This window comes from Zeus faber, assembly GCF_960531495.2.
Source record: "Zeus faber genome assembly, chromosome: 12".
Classification (NCBI taxonomy): domain Eukaryota; kingdom Metazoa; phylum Chordata; class Actinopteri; order Zeiformes; family Zeidae; genus Zeus; species Zeus faber.
Window position 1 is genome coordinate 18,200,604 of NC_137196.1, and position 22,999 is coordinate 18,223,602.

A 22,999-nucleotide genomic window follows, 5' to 3' on the forward strand; every position below is an offset into this window, starting at 1 on the left:
TGCTCCGTTGTGGTTGCGGGGGGGGGGGGCGCACTCCACCGGACCCGTGGGCGGGGGCGGGGGCGGGGGCGGGGGCGGGGCTGCTCCCCTTCGGACCCCGCGTGGTTTTGCGCTCGTTCCGCCCGAAGCGCCGCCGTCGACCTGGGTTACGAATGTCGGATTTCTCCACGTCGCTCGGAACTAACCACCGACGAAGCTGCGTTCAGGTGCCTCGTTTCTTTTCGCTTTCTTCCGCTCTCCGGCGTGCGGCGGTGTTTTTTTTTTTTTGTTTGTTTGTTTTGGGGTTTTTTTGTTTTTTTTTTTTAATGACGGGTAAGACTATCTGTTCGTTTTCGGTCAATTAAAACCATCGTCTGGACACGCCGGAAAGCTTTAACTAGTTAAAACAAAGACAATAAAAAGAAAGAAGGAAAAGTGATCGGTAGTCTTCACTTGATAGCCTCTGCTTGTAAACCGCACAGGTCCTGATACTCGACATATGTTTTATGTTTGAAATAGTTTGTAGTATGCGCACGAACTGCTTATTTTCACACAGATTTTTCTGGGTTGTGTGTTTGACGTGTGTGTATATATATATATCAATGTACTTTCGGGTCTGACTCTCTTTACATATCTAAATGCAGTGTGCTTCAAACAATAACCCCGTGCTCCCTTACCTGAACCATGGGTCTGAGGCTGAATAGGTAAACAACGTCAGCAACACCCGCGGAACTTCTCTTTACGTTTGCGTTATCGTCGAATTCAAACCTAACCACAGAACGTTTTGTCGTAAGAATGACGAAACAACCCCACTAAAACGAAAATGTCGCTTAATGTGGCCGACAGCGTTAATGAAGGGTGTCGGATATTTTGAATGACCGCATTCGCGTTCTTTTCCGCGGTTATCGCGACGTGCCGCTTCTCTGCGCTCATCGCCAGAGCGTCGAGGACATTCGCGCTGAAATAACCAACGTCACACGGGGGCTGGGCAATGTGGACAAAACCGACACCGATATCGATAATTTGGCGATCTTTAGCGGACGACTTTCAACACAATTCCCACACAAGGAACATTTGAGAAACAACCAGAAACAATCAGTGATGTGGATACTATGACCAGGCAGGTAGGGGGGGGGGGGCTTGTCAGTGAAGTTCAGAAATCAACTTTTTTGTTAACATTTAACTTTATATCACAATATTGTATATCCCGTCTCACATCACAGAATTATTTAAATTATTTTTTTATTGTTAATTTATTGTTATAACGATACAGGTTATCGCCCGGCCCTACTTTACTTGACCTTTTGCGCTAACCCCCACGCCACGCTGCGGTGTCCGTCACTTGAGTGGACCTGCTCCTTTAAAGGCGGAATAAGAACCCAGGCCGGCGCCGTCACCGTCACCGTGCACCTTGACATTCCACGCATTCTTCCCACGTGTAAAACGAGCCTTCGCTTGGAATGGGGCGGCGATACTGTAAGTAACGCAACCTGGCGGCCTTGAGATTTAAAATGGTAACTTCACAAACGGGCCTGCGACGCAGTCCCGCACCGCAAGGGTCACGGACGCGCCTCCGCGTGGGCTCCGGGGGCGCCGGGCTTGACGTGGAGCGGCCCCGTCGGCACGGAAAGATTTTTATTTTTATTATTTCACCCCTTCCGCCCGCTCGTGTGCGTGCGTGCGTGTGCTTTGGGTTTCGAGGCGACAGCTTCCAAAACGGAGAGGCGAGAGGCCCGAGCCGGAACGGGTCGTCGGGGGGGGGGGCCGGGCACCGTATTGAAAGACTCGGACGCGCCCGGCGCCCCTCTCCCTGCTCAGAGCAAGGGACTAGATGAGTGCAAAGATTGACCTGCAGGCGCTGAAAAAACACCCATGTTGTGTTTCATATGCTGGGGAGTTGATCAGTAATCTGCGGGTGGAAGGAAAACACAAGTAATTCTATCTGCGTCATCAGTGATTAGGGAGTGAGAATTTATGGATAGATGGATGGATGGATAAATAGATGGATGGACAAATGGATGGCTGGATGAGTGGATGAATGGACAGATAAATGGACAGATGGATGGATAAATGGATGGATAGATAGATGCTTTTTCATCCCCGGGGTGAAATTGCAGGGTCAGAGCATCTCTCATCAAAATAGGCAACGGAATAAAAATAGAACAATATCAATTTAAAAAAAAAATAATAATATATATATATATAATTTTTGGGGGGTTATATTTGGTTATATATAATGTTTATTTTGTGTGTGTGTGTGTGTGTGTGTGTGTGTGTGTGTATGTATGTATGTATGTATGTATATATATATATATATATATATATATATATATATATATATATATATATATATATATATATATATATATATATATATATATATACACACACACACACACACACACACACACACACTAACTAATGAAATAAACGTAATGGTGAAGCAGAAAGATAAGACCTAAAGCTAAAAGAAAATGTTCATGTACAATAAACACCAGGATAAACAGGAGATGGGTGAATACAGACGTCTCTGTGATCACTGCCTCACACATAGAGACATGACATGATGAGAGCATGGAGGGGGCGGCGGACGCTTGGCTGCCTCTTTTGTTGAGGTCACGGTGATTAACTCTCTGTGGCCGGGGCTGTGAGGAGCCCGGCCACCGTGATGGATGGGGCTCGTCTGTTTGTTATTTAACATCCACTTATTACCACCCCCCCCCATTTCTCTTCTGCCACTAGCTGAACCTTCAAGCACACTCAGCTTTTTTTTTTTTTCTTTTCTTTGTTTGTTTTTTTGCTGTTTCTTTTTCCTCTCCCTGTTTTTCCGTCCTCAGCGGGATACTCGGCTGACTTGCTGGTCTTGTTTTGTCTCGCTCGGAGAATGACCTGTATTTCACGCTTGTCTCTTTCTTTCTCTCTCTCTCTCTCTCCACCCTCTCTGTCTCTCTCTCTCTCTGTGTGTGTGTGTGTGTGTGTGTGTGTGTGTAATTTTGCGCTGTGGCTGTCACCCGAAACATGGGGCTCGACCATTCACCTACATTATGGCTAATAACACACCACCAGGCTTATGAGCAAGTGCTTGAATACGGTCATTTGATATCCCGTCAGCTAAAACGAGATTACCTAATGAGTGCTGCTAAGGGGACCCCCACCCCCGCCCACCCACCCACCCCATTGTTATTTAAGATTTAATGGTTTTAGGCCTGAGAGTTGAAAGGTGCTACTGGAAAACATCACCTGAAAACGTGTTATCCTTAAAGTCAGCATAACCAAATCGTTATCCCTCAGTAAACAAGCGGTGGGAGGGGTGGCAGGATGAAGATTACACAGGATGGAGTTGCTGAACAGATCATCAAAGTGTAATCCGTGTGGGAAGAGCTTGTTGTGTATTTAACGTGGATGACAAAAAAATAACCCGCAGGAAATGGGTATTGTGCTCCTCGAAATTGGTTGGGTTTGAATGTGACGGCGTCCCCGGGCGATTAGAGACGTTGTATCTTCGCAAGGAAGTGGATTTGTCGACGGGTTCTCCAAGAAACAAAACAATTTACCAAGAGGTTCTGCCATTTTGTGTGTTGCCCCGCGGGCAAACGGGCATTTTCACTGTCATTATGCGGGAAGTATCCGTGTGTATCTAACAGGTGAGCCGGAGGCGTGTGCGTGCGTGTGTGTGTGTGTGTGTCATGCGCGCACCAGTCCCATCTCCTGCAGGCAAACAGTAATGTGTGTGCTTTAGGCGTGGCTTAGTTTCCACGGTCTGTCTTCCCCTCAAAAGTCGCCCCTGTGTTCGGCCAAGCTTCATGGTCTGGTAAATGATCGTCCTCCAGGGAAGTTAAATTGGGTACGAACGCCTCTCGCTGAGTCTCTCATGCAGAGACTTATCAGGCCGTGTAACACCTCCCTCGGGCTTCTTATCTTTTCCAGAGTTTCGCTACTAGTAAAGATACGTGGAGTTTAATGCCGCTTCCTCATATGAATTAGTCATGCACACACAGAGGCGAGGGTTGGGCGTGTGGTTCTGTGGTTTAACTGTGGCCGAATCTTTTCATTCCTTCAGCCTAAAGGGATTTGTTTCATTAAAAAAAAAAAAAAGTTTGTTTTGTTTCCCTCTGTAGTCATTGTGTTTTCCTCCCCCACCCTCCTCAGCGCCACGAGGAAGTGCGAGACCAAGTAATAACTAGAAGAATAAAGTTTAAAAATAGTTGAACGGCCTTGTTAACTACGGATGATTAAAGTTAAATTAAGAACATAGATACAGGCTCATACTCCAAACATCAAAGCTGGAATTTAAGAGGTGTCAGTCAGGATTATAGAGTCGGTCATTAGTGTGTGTGTGTGTGTGTGTGTGTGTGTGTGTGTGTGTGTGTGTGTGTGTGTGTGTGTGTGTGTGTGTGTGTGTGTGTGTGTGTGTGTGTGTGTGTGTGTGTGTGTTTTTTTTAAAGCCCCACCCAGTGGAGATGTGTATCTCCAGACTTGACAAAGGGGAAAAAGTGGTGAGCTGATAAAAGCCCGGTCGCATGCGAGCTCGGCGTACATAACTAGTAATTGGCCTCCGTGCCGCATTTCCAGATATTTGCCAGAAAGCCAAATACAGTGCATGACCCTTCCAGGGGCGAGGTGATGTAGGGGGACGGTTGCTCGCTCGCTCCACCCCGTGTTGTCCCGGGCGACTCCTCCGTCATGCGTCTCTTTGCCTTAGATCTGGTCTGACTTGAGCCGGGCGCCCGCACTCCGTCAAACCAGTTTAACTCATCCACACGGTTCAGGGCATCTTCCTGCAACAAGCTTTTCGCTCAGATGAGGAGTTGACGAATAAAGAGTCTTCTTCTTCTCCTCTGTATAACTTCTCCTCTCTTCCCTTTTTCATAGGTTCTTTTCTGTCGGAGGGCTTCTGAATCAACGTTGTAGAATAACTGCCTACTCGAGGTAAGTGTGCATCGTCGTTTGTGCGACCGCTGAAATAAGTCATGGCTTTCACGGCAATGTGATTGGTAACGGCAAATGATCGCAATAAAAGGCGTGTTTCGCGCGGTAGGGGACGACGGCTTCCAAAAGAACAAAATATCTCAAATGAACTGTTTTTATTTCATGGACATAGTTGGATTTTGTCGCAAAAACACACACACATATGACTTGCTTCTGCACCCGCATGCAACCAGCGTACATCCCCCCAAAGGCACAGATGACATTAAAGATCCCGTGTGCGACCCTGAGAGCCGACCCGGCGTGTTCCCTGCAGGTTCCCACAGTAAACAGGTTGAAACAGTCCTTCGGCCTCATGGCACGGAATGTAGCTGCAGTTATATCTCGAACATCAATACAATGCGGAGAAATAACAATTAAGGCGGTAATTATAGTTTGGCTCCTTCTCGTTGTCCTCGAGTCTAAAAGCGTCTGGGGACTCAGCCCCCGGGGACGGCATGCTGTTCTTTCACGATCCACGTCGAGCTTTTTTTTTTTTTTTTTTTTTTTTAAGGTTTGCAGCAAGAAAGAAAAATACAACGGCACCGCTTGCGTTTGTCACAGGTTTTTTCATTTTCCCCTTTTCCTCTCTCGTAGTTCTGGAGAGAGGGCGTCTCCCCCGGATCCTCACAGCCTCCCCGTCTTTCTTCCCGTCGGTCCAGGAATGAGCGTCGCCCCAAAAAGGTCCCGTCGCACAGCCCGCCAAGGCCTCTGACCGCCGCAAGTCCAGGTGAGGGAGGGAGGGGGGCGTGGCGACGACGTACCGCAACGCTTCTCCTTTTACTCGCTGTTTGGACCGACGCCCCTTGCTGCCTTGGACTCTCCCGTAGCGCAGCTCCCGCCCGGCGCAGATGGATGAGGTGGATTCGCTGAGATCCAGGCTCTTCCACGAGGACTCCGTGTCCCTGGCTCCCTCCACGGCCGAGCCCATCAACCCAGAAGGTCAAGCCGTCGCTGGGCGTGATGAGGGGGGATGAGGGCCCGTTGAGAGATTTCCCCGCAGCTCAATCATAACAGCCGCTCCAGAACGTGCTCCCAGTAGCGACTTTAATGACCTTGAAAGGCCTCCTGTTCACATTCGTGGTGGAGTTCAATCTTTTTTTTTTTACTTTATTAAACAGGAAGTGACCTTATTGGAAAATGGGATTAATTGAAAATGACCTTTTCAGGCTGCATTGAAGGAGGCCCGTGTCCTGGAAGAACTAGCATTTCAGCACATTATATACAATATTAATCAACACAACATTTGGCTGTAATACTGAGAGAGTTGGAATCCATTCAATGTTAGATCATATGATCCAATAAGTTTTATCTGCTGTTCCAAAATAAATCATAAAGCCAGACCAAATTGACTTTCCTTCGATTTAATCATTCCTCACGCGTCTCTTTGCATTTGTGAAACTGCAAATGAAACCGTTTCACGCTTGTAACATAATGCAATGTTTGATAAGATGAAGCAATTCGTAATTCATTTTTTTCCTGACCTAAATTGTAATTGATAATAGGAATTGAGATTAACAATAGGAATTGTTATTAAATAATGATGAACCTGAAATTGTGTGTTGTTTTTACTTTTGTTGGTATGTTTTTGGGTCTCATGCAGACAGCCACTATGCGACGCTGCGGGGGGACCTGGAGGGCGATGCCCAGGACCTGGAGGCCGAGTCCTGGAGCCTGGCCATGGACCAGGATTACATGAAAGGCCTGCACAAGGAGGCGATCAAGAGGCAGGACGTCATCTACGGTACGTGGAGCAGACGAGGGTTTGGCACAATGTGCTTCAAATATGGCATCACAAATGTACATCAGTATCATTTTTATTATTATTATTTTGGTTGTTTTTTTTACATAATTTTTGCATTAGACACTTTTGTCCAAAGTGACTTACGATAGAGTGCTGCAGGGGTGACGTATTTTTGAAGGCCAACCTGGAAGTTACCATCGCCCTGGTTCCCTCGACAAAAAGCCAATGGGATTTTTCCATTGGATTTTGGATTATTGCAGAAAATAAACTCTGTGGCAAACAGATGTTTATGATACTTACACACTTCAGCAAGATAATCTTCACAAATGAACACCACTCTTGTGATATTTTTTTAAGCCTAAATGCAATGGGCAGAAGTAAAGAGCTAACGTTGCTGTAAACTTCAATGTCACCACCACTAATATACGGCGACCCGACGTCCCTGTTTGTCCGGGATTGTCCCCGTGTGTCCTGAGGCCCGACAAATATCTGTAAAACACTAAAATGTCCCGGTTTTCAGTATTCATTGCCAACTTGTCCCTGTTGTCACCACAATTAAAATAATAATAATAATAATATTATTTTAGTTGAAAATGCTGTGTTTTGCACTTCTGAGAATGGGTTGTGCGCGATTAAAATGCTGACATAAAATATAATATTCAGATGGCGATAATGTAAGCGATGATAATAATAATAATAATAATAATTGTCCCCATCCCGATGGTGTGTGCATTAGCGCATACATGAAAGTGTATGAATGTGGAGTACACTTAAGGGTCTGTCTGGCTGTCTGTCTGTCTGTCTTCCTACCTACAAGTTGGAAAGTTTGATTTAAAATTGTTTGCAAGACTGCAAGTATAAATACAACTAGAGGCTGTAAAGGCGGACTAGTAAGTAGATGACTTTCCGTGTTCGACGTAATGACGTTAAATGTCCCCGACAACCTCTGTCATCTCATTCAGGCGCTTGAGAGCAACCTCCTTTTTTAGGACACACAAAGGGGGGCGAGCGGGGTATTTACTAACGTATTTAATGCCGTAGAACAAAACATTTAAAAAAAAAAAACATTGACTTTCAGACGAGGGAACCGGAAGTACAGAGATCTAAAGTCATTTCTTGGTTTTAGGATTCATTCCTGCAGCGCTTTGTTATGCATTCAGCGATGGACACGGCCATCAGAAGCAATTAGGGGTTAAGTGTCTTGCTCAAGGGCACTTGGTAGAGCTCAACGCTTATTTGCTAATGGTAGAACTCCATTTACAACAAAATAGACAGCTGTTCTAAATGACCCATTACCTTATTGCAACCTGGAGAAATTACATGAATGATACATATGTTAAGTGTTTTAAAGTGTAAATTAATTTATCTGGCTTGGGTGGATTACACAAAGTCCTAGAATCATTGTATGTCCCATAATTATTTGTTTAACCTTTTTGCAGACAGTCATGTACAGGAGCACATGCATAATGCAAAAACATTGAATCCCTGATTCTTATGTTAAATAATTGTGGAATAAATATCAAATGTGGGATTTTATTTTTTATTTTTTTTGATCAAAATTATCTCAGGGATTACCACTTTATCAAATCCAAGATTTGCATTGAATTGCATTGAAACTGGGATTGAAATCGTCTCCCTACTTAGCTACTATAGCTACTGCTACTGTGAGATCGTGGAATTACGTCTTCATCTAGTTTGTTGTTTAGGACCCTGTGGTAATACTTGATGGACTAATGTTGATAAAAGGCTTTCGAGTGTAAAGTTGCAATTATGAGTCGTCTGCCGCCCTGGTCAGGAAGGTGAAATCAGGTGGATCAATGGTGAATAGATCTTAAATAATAATTTCAGCTGTTGTACTGGAAATAGATATATTTTTATTGAGTATAAATTTGAAAAATAATATATAGGCAATTTCATTTTTCTAGCACACACATAATTGCACACACACACACACACACACACACACACACACACACACACACACACACACACACACACACACACACACCTAGCTCTGGGGGAGTTGAGTGAACCACCTCAGGATCCTGCTCTGGGGACATAAAACTATTCTGGGGGATTTAATGCTTTGTTCAGATCTGTTCAGATCCCCCCCTTGGGCTAATTTTGACTGTCACACGCTCCCTCCATTTTCTCTCTCTCTCTATCGCTTAGAGTTGATGCAGACAGAGATGCACCACGTGCGCACCCTGAAGGTCCTGCGGCACGTCTACATGCACGAGCTGAGGGAGTCCCTGCAGATGGACGAGGGCCGGCTGGAGCGCCTCTTCCCGGCACTGGAGGTTCTGCTCGTCCTGCACCTCCACTTCCTGCAGTGTCTCAAACTGCGGCGGGAGCAGAGCCTGAGGGAGGGCGACGCAAACAACTACCAGATCACCCAGCTGGGGGACGTGCTCATCGCCCAGGTACAGAGTGTCACTATGGAGTTTTGTTTTTTTTCTGTTTGTTTGTTTGTTTGTTTTTTTTGGAAGGATACAGATAACCGGGTAGTTTTGCAAGCAGAGTTATTCATTTTGTTTAGCTGCCTCTGGCATGGGGGACAAATAAGCAAAAGTGACATGATTGGCGTCATTACGGGCTCGTGGAAACGCTGATGTCTAAACCTCGTCGGAGAGTGTTGATGCCACTGTTGACATATTTGAGAAACAACCTGTGATGTGGATATTGTGATCGACCAGGCGGGGCCATCGATTAAAACAGTCTATGGAGTTCAGAAAATTCCATTTCTTTACTTTACTTTATCATACCATGATATTAGGCCAAAATCCAGGTACAAAGGTTTTTCAACCTCTGGTTTACTACAAAGATGATGCCAGGGAAATGTAAGTTAAATCCAGCACGGTCAGAAATAGACTCCTATAATAGCAGATGACAATGAGATTAATAATAGATATATTGAGGTTTATAATAGATATACCAATATAAATAAAAGACACTGAGACTAAGATTATATTATATTTTAATTGATATAGATCCCATTCAAAATTGGTTTTATTTGTTTTGCTTGAAGTCCTTGAAAATGGAAAAACTAGTGCTTTAAAAAAAAAAAAAGTATTTGAAAGTCCTTGAATATAACTCTGTAATGCCAGAATGAGCCCTGTCATACATCTGTCTCTTCTTCCTCGCTGTGTTGCCCCTGATGGATGGTCAGCCTTCTCTTCTGGCCATCTCCCCTTTTATTGCTCCTTCTCTCCTCTCCCTTGATTTCTCTCTCTTTCTCTCTTTCTCTCTGTCTCTCTGTCTGTGTGTCTGTGTGTCTGTGTGTCTGTGTGTGTGTGTGTGTGTGTGTGTGTGTGTGTGTGTGCGGGCCCTGCCCGCAGTGTACAGGTGCTCTGCTGAATGGCTGCTATGACTGAGCCAAAGTGCAAGGGATGACACGCGGGCTGAGCTCACAGCGCAGGAATGGTGCACTGTCACTGGCCTGACAGTGTTTTGGAAAACAATGAAACAATAGGCAGGGTGTTCGCAGGTCCTTCAAAAAAAAACAACTTGAAATGTCTTGCCTGTCTGAAGTTCTGTTTGGAAAAAGTGCTGGTTAGATTTTGTTTGTTACCTTGCTATCTAAAGGACCTAAAGGAAGCTGTTTCCAGAAAAGTTTACAACAGTTCAATAATAATAATAATAATAATAATAATAATAATAATAATAATAATAAACGTTCAATAATAACTAAATCATATTTCAAAAATCTTACTTTGACTTAAATTTCATAAGAATTTGTCTCAAAGAGGTGTTAAATAGCATTATTTGTAGCTTTCTAATACATGCATTATTGCGTTAGTGTGTAACTCCTCTGATTAAGAAAATAAATGATAATCAGAATCATCCCAATCCCCACGCTCCGCACTGTTTGTCACTGTTTTATCTTTTCTTGAAAATGAATTTTAAATACGGTGGGTCGTTTGTCGTCGTTGGTTTCATCTCCGCTGTGGCAACACAACGTTACATTTCAGGAGGAATTTCCGTCATTGCGTCGATGCGGATCAAGAATGCGAGAGATATTCATCACTGTCTCAGATACTGTGACAAGCCTCTGATGGTAGTAACTGACTCACTGCCATGTTTTTATTTTTATCTGTATTTTTCTATACATATATATATATATATATATATATAGTTCTCTGGAGAGCTGGGAGAGCGGATGAAAGAATGCTACGCCGTCTTCTGCAGCCGCCACAGCGACAGCGTCAGCCTCTACAAGGAGCTGTTTCAGAACAACAAGAAGTTTCAGAACCTCATGAGGGTACGAGTTCCACACCCGGGAGAAATAACTTTGCACCTTTATAGCCGAGTGTCCTGCGGCTGCTTCCCTGTAAGAAGAAATCGAACATTTAAAAAAAAATAAAAAAGAATAAACAAAAAAACGACTGGTTTAGTGAGCATGGTTTCTCATGCTGTAACACGGCCGCAAAGCTTTCTGTTTGCCGCGGGGTGTCGTACACGGAGACATACTTGGGTGTAGCTGTGTTTTGTTTGCTCTTCAGAGTCGGGGGCGTAATTACCAAATGTTTTCCGTCACAGAAAATAGGTCAGCTGTCCATCGTGCGCCGGCTCGGCATTCCAGAGTGTTTTCTGCTGGTGACTCAGCGCATCACCAAGTACCCCGTCCTGCTGGAACGCATCATCCAGAACACGGAGGGTAAGCACATCCCCACCGCTCGCCCCACCCCTGCCTTCGCCTTTTCATTTTATCCCGCGTAAGAACACATTTTGTGCATTCTGTATATTATGTATATACTGTCTTTAAGATGAAGCTTTTTGTGTTTCCAAATGTTAATTACATTTCTTTTTTTGTGGTAATTTGGAAACTTTATTTGCCTTTTTTTCAACGGCGTTGGGTGTAATATCACAACATTTGCATGTTGTTCATTTTTTTTTAATCTAAACACAAAGTGTGTGTGTGTGTGTGTGTGTGTGTGTGTGTGTGTGTGTGTGTGTGTGTGTGTGTGTGTGTGTGTGTGTGTGTGTGTGTGTGTGTGTGTGTGTGTGTGTGTGATGAACCAGCCAATTCCCTGTAAATCAAAATGCACTTGCCCAAATAAACACATTCTGATTCCGATAACCAGAAATCCAGATTCAGTTCTATATACCTAGGCTTTCCCAATAGCATATTGAGAAATTTCGAGACATTGCATTTTTTTCCCCGTTTATTTTGTGTTATCTTTCGGCAAAACAGAGGAAGAGAAGGAGTCAGACTGGCATAGTTTTCCTTCCTCAGCTGATTAAATGACTACGTCTCACCTTTGCCCCCGCCCAGCCGAGACGGAGGAGCACGGGTCCCTGGTGCAGGCCCTGGCCCTGATCAAGGACACAATCTCGCAGGTGGACTCGCGGGTCAACGACTACGAAAAGGCCGCGCGTCTGCGGGAGATCGGCCTGCGTCTGGAGCCCAAGTCCCAGGGGCGCCTGAAGGACGGGCGGCTGTTCCGCAGGGAGGACCTGGTCCAGGGCTCCAGGACAATGCTGCACGAGGCCACCTTCACCATGAAGGCCCTCTCCGGGAGACACAAAGGTCCGCCTCTCCCGCTCCCTCTTTGAGTTCTGTGGTTCTCAAAAAGCCGAAAGACTTTCCCGTCGGCTCAGTGTTGTTCCCGTTCAGAACGTGCCTGTTTGCTCATCCGAACGACTTCGCGCACTGACTGGAACGGCTGCACATGCGGGTTACGCTTGCGAAAAAACGCCGGAGAAATAGAACTCTTTCTCGCCGGGAAAAACACGCCCGACAACATATTCGGGCTGCACGGTGGAGGTAAGTGACTCAGTCAAGGCCCTGAAGCCCCGCCCCGCTGAGCAGCTCGCTGGCTGTTTATTCAAAGTTATTAATACTACTATTATAAATATATTATAATTTATATTAGATGGGTCGTGTGTCCAAATTGCACCGAATATGACACCGCATGTCCTTGGGTCGGATGAACGGCTGTCGAGTTAATCAAAGGACATACGTACATATACACAGACAGAGATTCCTTCCTTTGTGAGTTGGATGAAAGGGTCTTTTTTCCAGAGATCCCACCCTGACATGTGATGATATTAATGTGTGTTAATGATGATGTCACATGGAGGAGCGTTGATGTGTGTGTGATTTTAAAAACTGACTTTCCACATCCTTTGAGCAGTACGGAGCGTCTCTTCTGTCGCGTTATATAATGAAGTTTCAAAGTAAGAAGATGAGATTCACCAAATAAAAAAAAACCCCTCACGAGCACTGTAAAAACCTCCCAACTCAAAGAGGATTCTTGTCATTTATGTCCTTCCTTCCACTCCATTGCGGTGGGTGTAAAATAAACTGTTGTTTCCATGGAGAACTCTCCAAGCGTGTCTCTGCTCTCTGCTGTTGAATTAAATGTCTTTTTTTTTTTTCCCGTATCTCTCCCCGCTCCCCCAGACATCTTCGCTGTGCTGCTGACGGATGTTCTGCTGCTGCTGCAGGAGAAAGACCAGAAGCTCGTCTTCGCTGCTGTGGTGGGTTCTGCCTCGCCGGCTCTTGAGAGTTGAACAATTTAACTCTTGTTATCTCCATAATGTCCTCGTCTTAGCAAATATATTCCTTTCTGTGCTTGTTCAAAAGCATTACACGTGGCTATTTCTTTTTTTATTTTAGCGATTTAGAATCAATATTCGATGAAGCATATTTTTCAGATCTTAAAAAAGAGTTTTATTTTTCAGAGCAGAACTTTTTGAGTCTTGCTAATTGCCAATCGCCAATTTTGATTGGAAGTGCTTGAAAAGGTCTCAATTTACCGGATCGTAGAAACTGTTTCAACTTTTAGGGTACTCACTGACGTGAAATTTTATTCGAAACGATCCCTCGCTGTGACTTCAATATCATAAATATCTTGACGCTGAACATTTGCAACAAACACTTAAAGAAGAGTGAAGGACTGAATGCATGCCTGTGTGCGTATTTCTATTCACCAAAAATAACTTTGATTAACTTCACTATTTTCTGCGATTGACTCCAGTCCAAAGCATCACCTCCATTTAACATACAATCTTTTGGTAAAACTCTGATATTTATTTCAGATCTTTTTTTTTTTTTTTTTTTTTAAGCCGCTTAATTCAATAGACCTCCGCGTATATTCATATTGCAGGACATGTGATTCCATCGCTAGATGAGTAGTTTAATCGTCGTCGTTGTCGTCATAACACTGGATTTACCGGCGCGTCCTCCCTGCGCATCCAGGACAACAAGCCGCCCGTCATCTCGCTGCAGAGGATGATTGTGAGGGAAGTCGCCCACAACGACAAGGCCATGTTCCTCATCTGCGCCTCCTCCAGCATCCCTGAAATGTATGAGATACACACCGGCTCCAGGGACGAGCGCAACACCTGGATCACCCTCATACGCCAAGCAGTGGACAGGTAGCGCTCCACACGTGGTGGAAAGAGAAGCGGGAAATTAATATTTCACTATACATAACACATTTTTATGTGAATATGATATCAAGATTTTAAGTGTGTGTGTGTGTGTGTGTGTGTGTGTGTGTGTGTGTGTGTGTGTGTGTGTGTGTGTGTGTGTGTGTGTGTGTGTGTGTGTGTGTGTGTGTGTGTGTGTGTGTGTGTGTGTGTGTGTGTGTGTGTTCCAGTTGTCCAGAGGGGGAGGAGGAGCTCTACAGCGAGCAGGAGGCCAGAGCTGCCCGGCTCCGGGAGTTCCAGGGTAATGTGATAAGAAGAGTGATTTATTTATTATTAATCTGTACTTTTAAACAGAACAGTGGAGGATTGACCACACATCAACCCACTGGTGTGTGTGTGTAGTTTAAATACTGTGTACATATTTCTACTTATCCGCAATAATGTCTGTTTGACGGGTACTCTAGTTTTTTGGGGGGGAAATGAACTATTCTTGTCTGAATCTGAGAAGGATTGACAAAAAGTGAATTTCCCCCAAAAACCGGATTATGACTTTAATTAAAAGTTTTCTGTTGGTACTGATGACTTTTAACTCCAGTGTTTATTACAATTAATGCTGTTTACGTCCTATCTCTTATTGCCCTTTGGATTGTCATTCTTTCTGTTATTTATTCATTTTATTGTGTGTGTGTGTGTGTGTGTGTGTGTGTGTGTGTCGTGTGTGTGTGTGTGTGTGTGCGTGTGGGTGCGCGCTCGCAGAGCACCTGATGAAGAGGGACGTCCTGATCGTGCAGAACCTGACGGAGAAGCTCCAGATCTTTGCAGCCCTTGCGGGGGCTTCAACGGCGGTGGGGACCACCCACACCAGGCTTGCGCTGCGGGAAGATTCCGAGGACCTCCAGCAGGGGGAGACATTGCTCAAAGGAGCCATCCGCGAAGGTCGGAGGGAGTAGCAGAGAAATGACCACTTTTTGTTCTGGCTGTTTCATCCAAAACAAATGACCCACTTACTCCCCCCAAATGAAGCTACATTAAACACAAACTTTTTTTTTACTAGTAAAGAAAAAGCTTTTAATTTTTACACTTCTTTCGCTTTAAATATTCTTTAAATTTTGATCTTTTCTTTTTAGCTTTATTTGATTCACTTTCCCCAGATTGTATTGACAGGAGCCAACACGGCACTTGCTGTAATTCACATTGACGACCTTTGAACTTTTGTTTCCGCGTGATTGAGGCGTAGTTTCGATGCCTCGTGCCATGTTTTTGCCACAGTGGAGAACCTGCAGAACCTGCTGCTGTCGCGGATGAGGGATTCCGCCGCGCCGGCGGAGGAGAGCCAGGGTGCGCTGGTCAGGAGGGCCCAGACGTTCGCCTGGTTAGACATTAAACCCACCGCCAGTCCCGTGAAAAGTGAGTCCTGCTCTGCTCCGCCCGAAAAACCCCCACAAGCTATTTTATTTGGAACTTCGGTCGAATTTGAGCCGCCTAGATATTTGTGCATTCACTCTGTGCTACAGAAGTGAAATGCAGTTCATGACTCAAACGATGGCAGAATATGTAATGGTCAATAAGACCGACAGAAGTTAAACTTTTCTTAATTCATGAATCTCAAAGTGAGTTATTTTGGAAGAAACCTTGGGAGAAACACCTAACTAGCCTTCCACCCTCCTCCATTTTATCCTTCCTCGCCTCCTCCTTTCCACATCACTTTACCAAATGGACAGGGACCTGTATTCCCATAAACATTTAGACTCTATTCATTTCTAAACATCACACATTGTGGTTTATCGTGAGTCTGATTGTTAATGATTTTTTTTTTTAATTTAAAAAAAAAAATCTCCAGATGGGGAACTGTCGGAGGTCCCTGCCCCCAGCAGCGAAGGCGATCCCCAGCAGGAGAGCGCCCAGCTGCCCGACTCCGACTCGGAGCCCGAGGAGCCTGTGGAGCCCGAGGAGCCTGACCGACGCGAAAGCCTGGAACTTTCTGTGAGTGACGAGGGAAATTGCTGAACTCACGTGACCTCACCTCACACACCCCAACGCTGGCTGTGGTAGTACTTGATGAATAGTGAAATACCAAACATTCACATGGATTGTGTTTGTTTATTTATTTTTATGTTTTTCCTTGTTTTTCATCAAGGCCGACGGTGACCCCCAGACGATGACGGAGTGTGACTCCACTCCCAACGCTTTCCCTGTGATGGAGGTATGGAAACAAAAACGACAAAATTCGCTGCTTGCACAAGATTGATTGACAACATGATTGATCCACATCCACCTCCACCCCCACCTCCATCTCCTCCCTTCCTGCAGCTATGCGTTTCCTCCGATAAACTGCTCTGACAAATGAACTGAAAAATGATTCACTGGTGTTGATGGTGGACGTGTAATACCGGGCCCACATTATCCCAAGCGTCTGGGAGGCTGAATGTTATTTGCTGGGATTCTACAGTGAGAGTGGGATTCTGAGTTAAAGGAACACTCAGCATGTCACGAACTCCCACGTTATTCATCAGAATCTTTTAAACTGATCCCGCATTGAGATAATTGCTGCCCCGCACCAAGCAGCGATATGTGGTGCGATGGGCCAAATGCGACGCATTCGGCTGAAGCTGTTCAAAAAAGCTACGCGTTCTTAGTACTGGATCCGTTTTAAAGATTTTAATGCCAACCACCCGGTTTGACTCCCAATGATTGGCAAATAAGAAAAAAAAAACCTTTACGAGAGACGGGATATTAGCTACAGAATCTACCCCTTTCTAAAATGATGGCATCTCATTTGAGAAAATGGTTAATTCTGTACCTAACACCGTATATTGTGTTTAGAGTTATTTCTGTTCTGTTCTTTGCACATTTAATGGCTACTGAATATATATGTTTTTTTGTTGTATTTTTTTATTCCTCTCTCCAGTTCTTTGACAGGGTGCTAATGCTCTCTCAGAGGCTGTACAGCTTGCAGGTAGGAACCAGAAGGCCGCTCTTGTCAATTCACTCCCCAGGAAAAGAATCCGTGAACGTTCCTCCTCATCGGATCTCCTCCCTCGCTCCCTCCCTCCGCCCAGGCCTTCATCGCCCAGCAGGACAGCCGAGTGGAGGTGCAGCGCGCTTTGCTGGCGGAACGCGAGCGCCCGCCGGCCCGCCACCGCAGCGATGTGCTGCTGGAGCAGGAGAAGCAGCGCAACCTGGAGAAGCAGAAGGAGGAGCTGGCCAGCTTCCAGAGGCTGCAGGCGCAGCACCGGCAGGAGCAGCAGCGCTGGGAGAAGGAGTGCGAGCGCTCCCACGCCCAGGCCGAGGCCCTGGAGGCCCGGCTGCTCCTCCGGGAGGAGGAGTGCCGCCGGCTGGAGCAGCGGCTGTCCGACGAGAGGGCGGAGTTGGAGCGCCAGAGGGAGACCTACCAGCAGGACCTGGAGAGGCTGCGGGAGGCCGCCCAGAAGGTGGAGAAGGAGAAGGAGCGGCTGGAGCAGCAGAAGAAGTTCAAGAAGCACAAGGCGGTCGCCAACCCCCTTCACTTCGACCACGACAAACTGGCACAGCTGGGAAAGGTTGAGAAAACGGTTTTTATTCATCTGGAAAGCGTACGGTGATCCTATATGCATAGCGTAGGATTATGTTGCATTAAATGTATGTTTATGTTTATATGTTATGGTAATATGTGTTTTTAATTTGAGGACAAATTCCACACATTCAAGCGTGTGCCACAGTTATTGTACGATCGTGACATTTTTGTTGACAATTAGCGTTACAAATTATTGCGAGGAAAAATGTCTCTTTTTCTTTGTTTTATTTGTTTGTTTTATTTCGTATAAGCTTATAGGTTTAGTGTAATAATACACAACCGCCTTACGAAGAAGAGTCATTTATTGATATTGAACACTGAAACAGAAAAATTCAGGATGGAAAGGCACTTAATCCACCGTTTTTTCTTTGCGACATTTCCAAAATTGGTTTAAAATGCCATTTAAATTTCAATGGAAATATACAATTAGAATCAGATTTTCCAGCTAAAATAACTGATTATTTTATAATTGTCAGCTCTAGCTAAAGTACATTTCAATTTTGGAAATCTTTCAAATGTGGCGGATTTGCCTGAGATTAAAGACTTAATCACTTAATTTATTGATTGATATAATTATAAATGTTATTGTTAATAATGATGATAAATAATTTAATTCATTTATATCACTCCACCCCCTCCGGTGACTAAATTATCCTTGTCTTTAGTTCCTGCAGGTGTCGCACTCCCAGTCGTTCCACTCGGACGTGGGGAAGGAGGCCGGGGGTCTGGTCCGTCCCCCCGCGGCCGACCTTGCCCCTGGGGACACTCCTCCCACCGTGCCGCCCCGCAAGGAAAGCATTAGCCCCCAGCCGGCCAAGGCCGAGGTGCCGCTCCATCTGATCAGCACCACCAACCAGGCCCACAAGGGCAGCGCTGTGCAGCAGCAGATCCCCACCAAGCTGGCGGCGCTCAGCAAGGCCAAGGAGAAGAACGGCAGGAGCAGCAGGAGCAGCAGGGGCTCGCACCAGAGGACGCACAGCGCAGGTACCGGCAGAGACACGGCGATGGTTCCACTCCTACAATAACACAAATACTGATGTCCTTGTTTGTAACGGTGGGACCACGCTGAGGAATATGTCAAAATAGAAAGCTTCAAAGTCGAATGCATGTTTGTCGACTACCTTTATCCACCAAATTTTACTCTTCAATTGGATTTTTCACTATTGCTTAGACTTGGTGAAATGGTGCTTCAAATTGGTATTAATATCTTATTTATAGCTGTTATTTTATCTACTTATTAATCTGTCTTAAGATGTAGATCCTGTAGCATTTGTTTTTATTCACTTTTTATTCACTGTTTTTATAATGACTATTTCTTAAAAAAAAAAACAAAAGGAAAAAACATTTTATCAAACTTCATATGTAGTGTACTTATTTTCTGTTGATTGTCAATATTGAGGCTGATGAGAGCAATTACTTAGCCATTTTCTCATCAGTCCAAATAAGCCTATTTAATTGTTTTTCTTTTTGTATATTATTTTTATACTTCTGGTCAACCAGACCAGTCATCAACTTGTCAACACCAACCATGCAATTCTTGGTCAAAATACACTACGCAAAAAAAATATATGTATTACTGTAATTTAATTACGGAAAACAACCAATCAATAGAAAACAATGAGCGGTGACCGGCCAATCAGTGTCATATTTGTCCAATTCTATGCTGGTCAGATTTACACGTCCGATACTGTGCTCATGTACACGTAAACATGCCAGAACTAAACAAATGCCAAATCAGTTACCAACGTAATGCAACACATAACATAATGCAATGCAATGTAATATAACGTAATGTAATGTAACGTAATGTGATGCAACATAATGTAATGCAACATAATGTAATGCAACATAATGTAATGCAACATAATGTAATGCAACATAATGTAAAGTAACATAACATAATGTAATGTTTTGAAACATAACATAATGTAATGTTTTGAAACATAACATAATGTAATGTTTTGTAGCATAACAATGTAATGTAACATAATGTAATGTAACAAAGAAATGTTTTGTAACATAACATAATGTAACGTAACATAATGTCACATAACGTAATGTCCCATAACGTAATGTAACATAAGGTAATGTAACATAAGGTAATGTAACATAATGTAACGTAACATAATGTAACATAATATAATGTAATGTAACATAACGTAATGTAACAATATGTAACTTTACATAATGTAATGTAATGTGACGTAATGTAACATAATGTAACGTAATGTAAATATTGTAATGTAACATAATGTGACGTAATGTAACATAACGTAATGTAACATAACGTAATGTAACATAATGTGACGTAATGTAACATAACGTAATGTAACATAACGTAATGTTACATAACGAAATGTTACATAACATAATGTAACATAACATAATGTAACGTAACATAATGTAATGTAACATAATGTAACGTTATGTAAATATTGTAATGTAACAATGTAATGTAACATAATGTGACGTAATGTAACGTAATGTTACATAACGTAATGTGACGTAATGTAATGTAACATAATGTAACATAATGTAAAGATTCAAGATTCAAGATTTTTATTTGTCACATGCATATACATACTTTCATACATATATGCAGTGAAATGTAATATTGTATTGTAAATATTGTAATGTAACATAATGTGACGTTATGTAATGTAACATAATGTAAATATTGTAATGTAACATAATGTAATGCAACATAATGTGACGTAATGTAACATAATGTGACGTAATGTAACGTAATGTAATGTAATGTGGTTGCGTAGTTGATGCTCAAAAATGAGTGAAAGAAAATGTCGGCTGTTTGAGGTGCTTCAAGGTCGACGAAGGAGATTGGATCAATAATTTATCGCCTGACAATATTCCAAAATTGTGCAGAGTGCGTATCTATTGTGGTCACTACAGCCAAGCCTCTGCTCTGGTTGTTCCTGGTGCAAAGGTTTGATTCCTTTTTGAGACTCACTCAGTAAAACAAGTCATTTGATTCAATTAAGTTGGTTTAATGCACTGTGAGCGAAGGAGGACTTGTGAACGACAGTGAGTAGAGTTTATTATTGTTTTATTATTTATTTCTTTATTTTTATCTTTTACAATGATTGCAATTTATTTTGGAGTGGCAAGTACCAAATATAATATGAATATAATATAAATGTATATTTGCACTTAAAAGCGAAAGACTCTCATTTGAAGTATGTGAATTTGAATATGTCGTGTCCAGTTACAGGTTGCATTATAAGACCAATGATAAGAAAACGATATTTCTCCGATCACGGATATCAACTCAAAATGATCGGACGACAATGTAAAAGCTGTTTAATAGTCAGTGTTTAATTATGAACATACAACTGGATGAAAATCAGAATCGGCCAAAATCGCAATCAGAGGGTCGGACTTAAAAAATCAGGAATTGAAATCGGCCAAGAAAATTGCAATCGGTGCATCTCTAGTTGGTGAACATGTTCAGTAACTTCAGGAGATGATGTATTTCAAGGTGTTTATCCTAATGATATGAGTTTGTAAACTGTATATAGTTAGTTGCCGTAGTGTCTCGCGTACGATGTGATTATCCTCGTTACGAGACGGCTACGGTGTGAATAACTGATGGAGGAAAATCCTCCGTCCGCCTTGCCTTGTGTTTCACCATCCAGCCTCCATCGACATGAGCCAGGTGGTTCCCATCAAAGTGACGGGAAAGGAAGGGGGCAGCCTGAGAGCCAAGCGGAGCAGCAGCCCCCCGAGGATCCACCAGCACCTAGGTAGCAGCTCGGACCTCCACCCCAACCCTGGATTCACTGAATATATCGCCGTCGTTTTAAGAAAACGCCCGAGAAGGAGACTCCAAAACCAATCCCATGACAGGTTTACCGTATGTCAGGGCTTCCCCGATCCAGTCACAAGAAGCGTTGAATCATTTTAGCTCCAAACGCTGGTTTAGAGGATGCGTCTCTATCCCTCAACACACTGGAGCGGCTATTCTGTAGTGTGATGTTCTAACACTTTTCTTGACAATGTAGAGCAGGGCTGACAAAACCTTTTTTTTTTTTCCACCCCCACCCAGCAATAAAAGTGTGTGTGTGTGTGTGTGTGTGTGTGTGTGTGTGAGATGCAGTGTTGTTTCCTTTTCCCACTCGACTCTGTCTCTTCTCTTTTCCCCAGTAGAGCGTTTCAACCCGCCTCGAATCGCCTCCAACATGAAGCCCTCCCAGTCCTTCAGCGTGCACAAGAGGAGCGGCGAGGTGGCGCCGCCAGAGCCTCCTCCTTTTCCCAAAGACCTGGTCAAACCGGAGAAGGAGCCGGTGATTTTCCTCTGACCAGCAGGAAGCCTCCTCATCGGCCCAAATACAACAGACTGGAGGACTCGGTGTAAATAACGACACGCCCAGGCCAGTTTATTGGTGGTCAAGGTGATCGATTTTAAGAACTGAAGAACTTTAAAGCAGGGGAAAAAAAAAAAAGAAAGAAAAATGAATAGGGTCGCTTGATTTTACGGAAATACCTTGTCTTATTTTATTCGGTGTGCACTAAGACCGCTTTAGGAGGGAAAAAGATGATAAAAGAACTCGTCAGGATATCGTTTTACTCAAAACATTTCTAAAGCTGTTAGAAAGTTTGCTCTAGATCCGATTTCACCAGGGGCCTAACTATTTAATTATATATATATATATATATATATATATATATTTTTTTATGATAATCATGTTGTGCCTGTCACCTCTTATAGCACTCAAATCTCAAAAAAACTCTGAACCGGTTTTATTTTGTGCTTCTACAAATGCATCGTGGAGTTTGGAGGAAAATATTTAATTTAAAGGTTTACAGAAATTGATTTTAGGAAGTTCAAATAAGCTCTTTTCATCTGTGGGGGGGGGGGGGGTGGGGGGAAACCCCAGAGAAAAGAAAGTTTTATAGTTAGTTTCACACTCTGTATATGACGTTGATATGGCGATTTGTAAATGTGTTGTGAAAGAAGAGTAAATATTGCCAATTCCACTGCGGTACTTGTGCACTTTTAGCCATGTATTAGTTTTACCAAAGGACAGCTGTTTATAGTTTATGAGAAGATGAAATTGAATTTCTCCCTTTAACACAAAGGCACAGCCATCATTCAGTAGCGACACTCTGCAACAGAGGTGGAGGTGGAGATGAAATCCATATCAGGGGAGTTTTTACTTTCCAGATATTTGCCACGCTGGGTTTCAGGTTGTTCTAAGTTCCGAGTTTGATGTGATAATTATACGACCAGCGGCTGGTTTCGGTACTGTCCATGCAGAAAGTATCACATTATTTAACTTGAAAGGGGGGGGGGGGCGCATATAAAGGACTCTGAAACCATTCCGTCTCAAGGTCTTCCATCATCCTGCATTGCTTCTGCCGTC

At 43.6% G+C, this 22,999-nt stretch overlaps 1 protein-coding gene across 3 annotated transcripts; it reads left to right on the forward strand.

Annotated features, from left to right (window-relative positions):
* Positions 1 to 4,825: 4,825 nt before the first annotated feature.
* Positions 4,826 to 22,897, forward strand: arhgef18a (rho/rac guanine nucleotide exchange factor (GEF) 18a). Of its 3 annotated transcripts, none has more exons than XM_080011334.1 (20): positions 4,826 to 4,908; positions 5,542 to 5,674; positions 5,775 to 5,886; positions 6,548 to 6,688; positions 8,861 to 9,111; positions 10,824 to 10,949; positions 11,228 to 11,345; positions 11,964 to 12,218; positions 13,095 to 13,171; positions 13,893 to 14,071; positions 14,296 to 14,366; positions 14,822 to 15,001; positions 15,335 to 15,472; positions 15,906 to 16,048; positions 16,203 to 16,268; positions 16,974 to 17,021; positions 17,125 to 17,604; positions 18,284 to 18,602; positions 21,272 to 21,379; positions 21,780 to 22,897. In XM_080011334.1, exons 3-20 carry the CDS (start codon positions 5,796 to 5,798, stop codon positions 21,932 to 21,934), a joined length of 2,946 nt encoding a protein of 981 aa, XP_079867460.1. In that variant the 5' UTR covers positions 4,826 to 4,908; positions 5,542 to 5,674; positions 5,775 to 5,795; the 3' UTR covers positions 21,935 to 22,897. The 3 variants fall into 3 exon arrangements, with proteins under 3 accessions (XP_079867460.1, XP_079867462.1, XP_079867461.1); XM_080011336.1 differs by having other exon boundaries at positions 21,783 to 22,897; XM_080011335.1 differs by having other exon boundaries at positions 5,780 to 5,886.
* Positions 22,898 to 22,999: the final 102 nt, after the last annotated feature.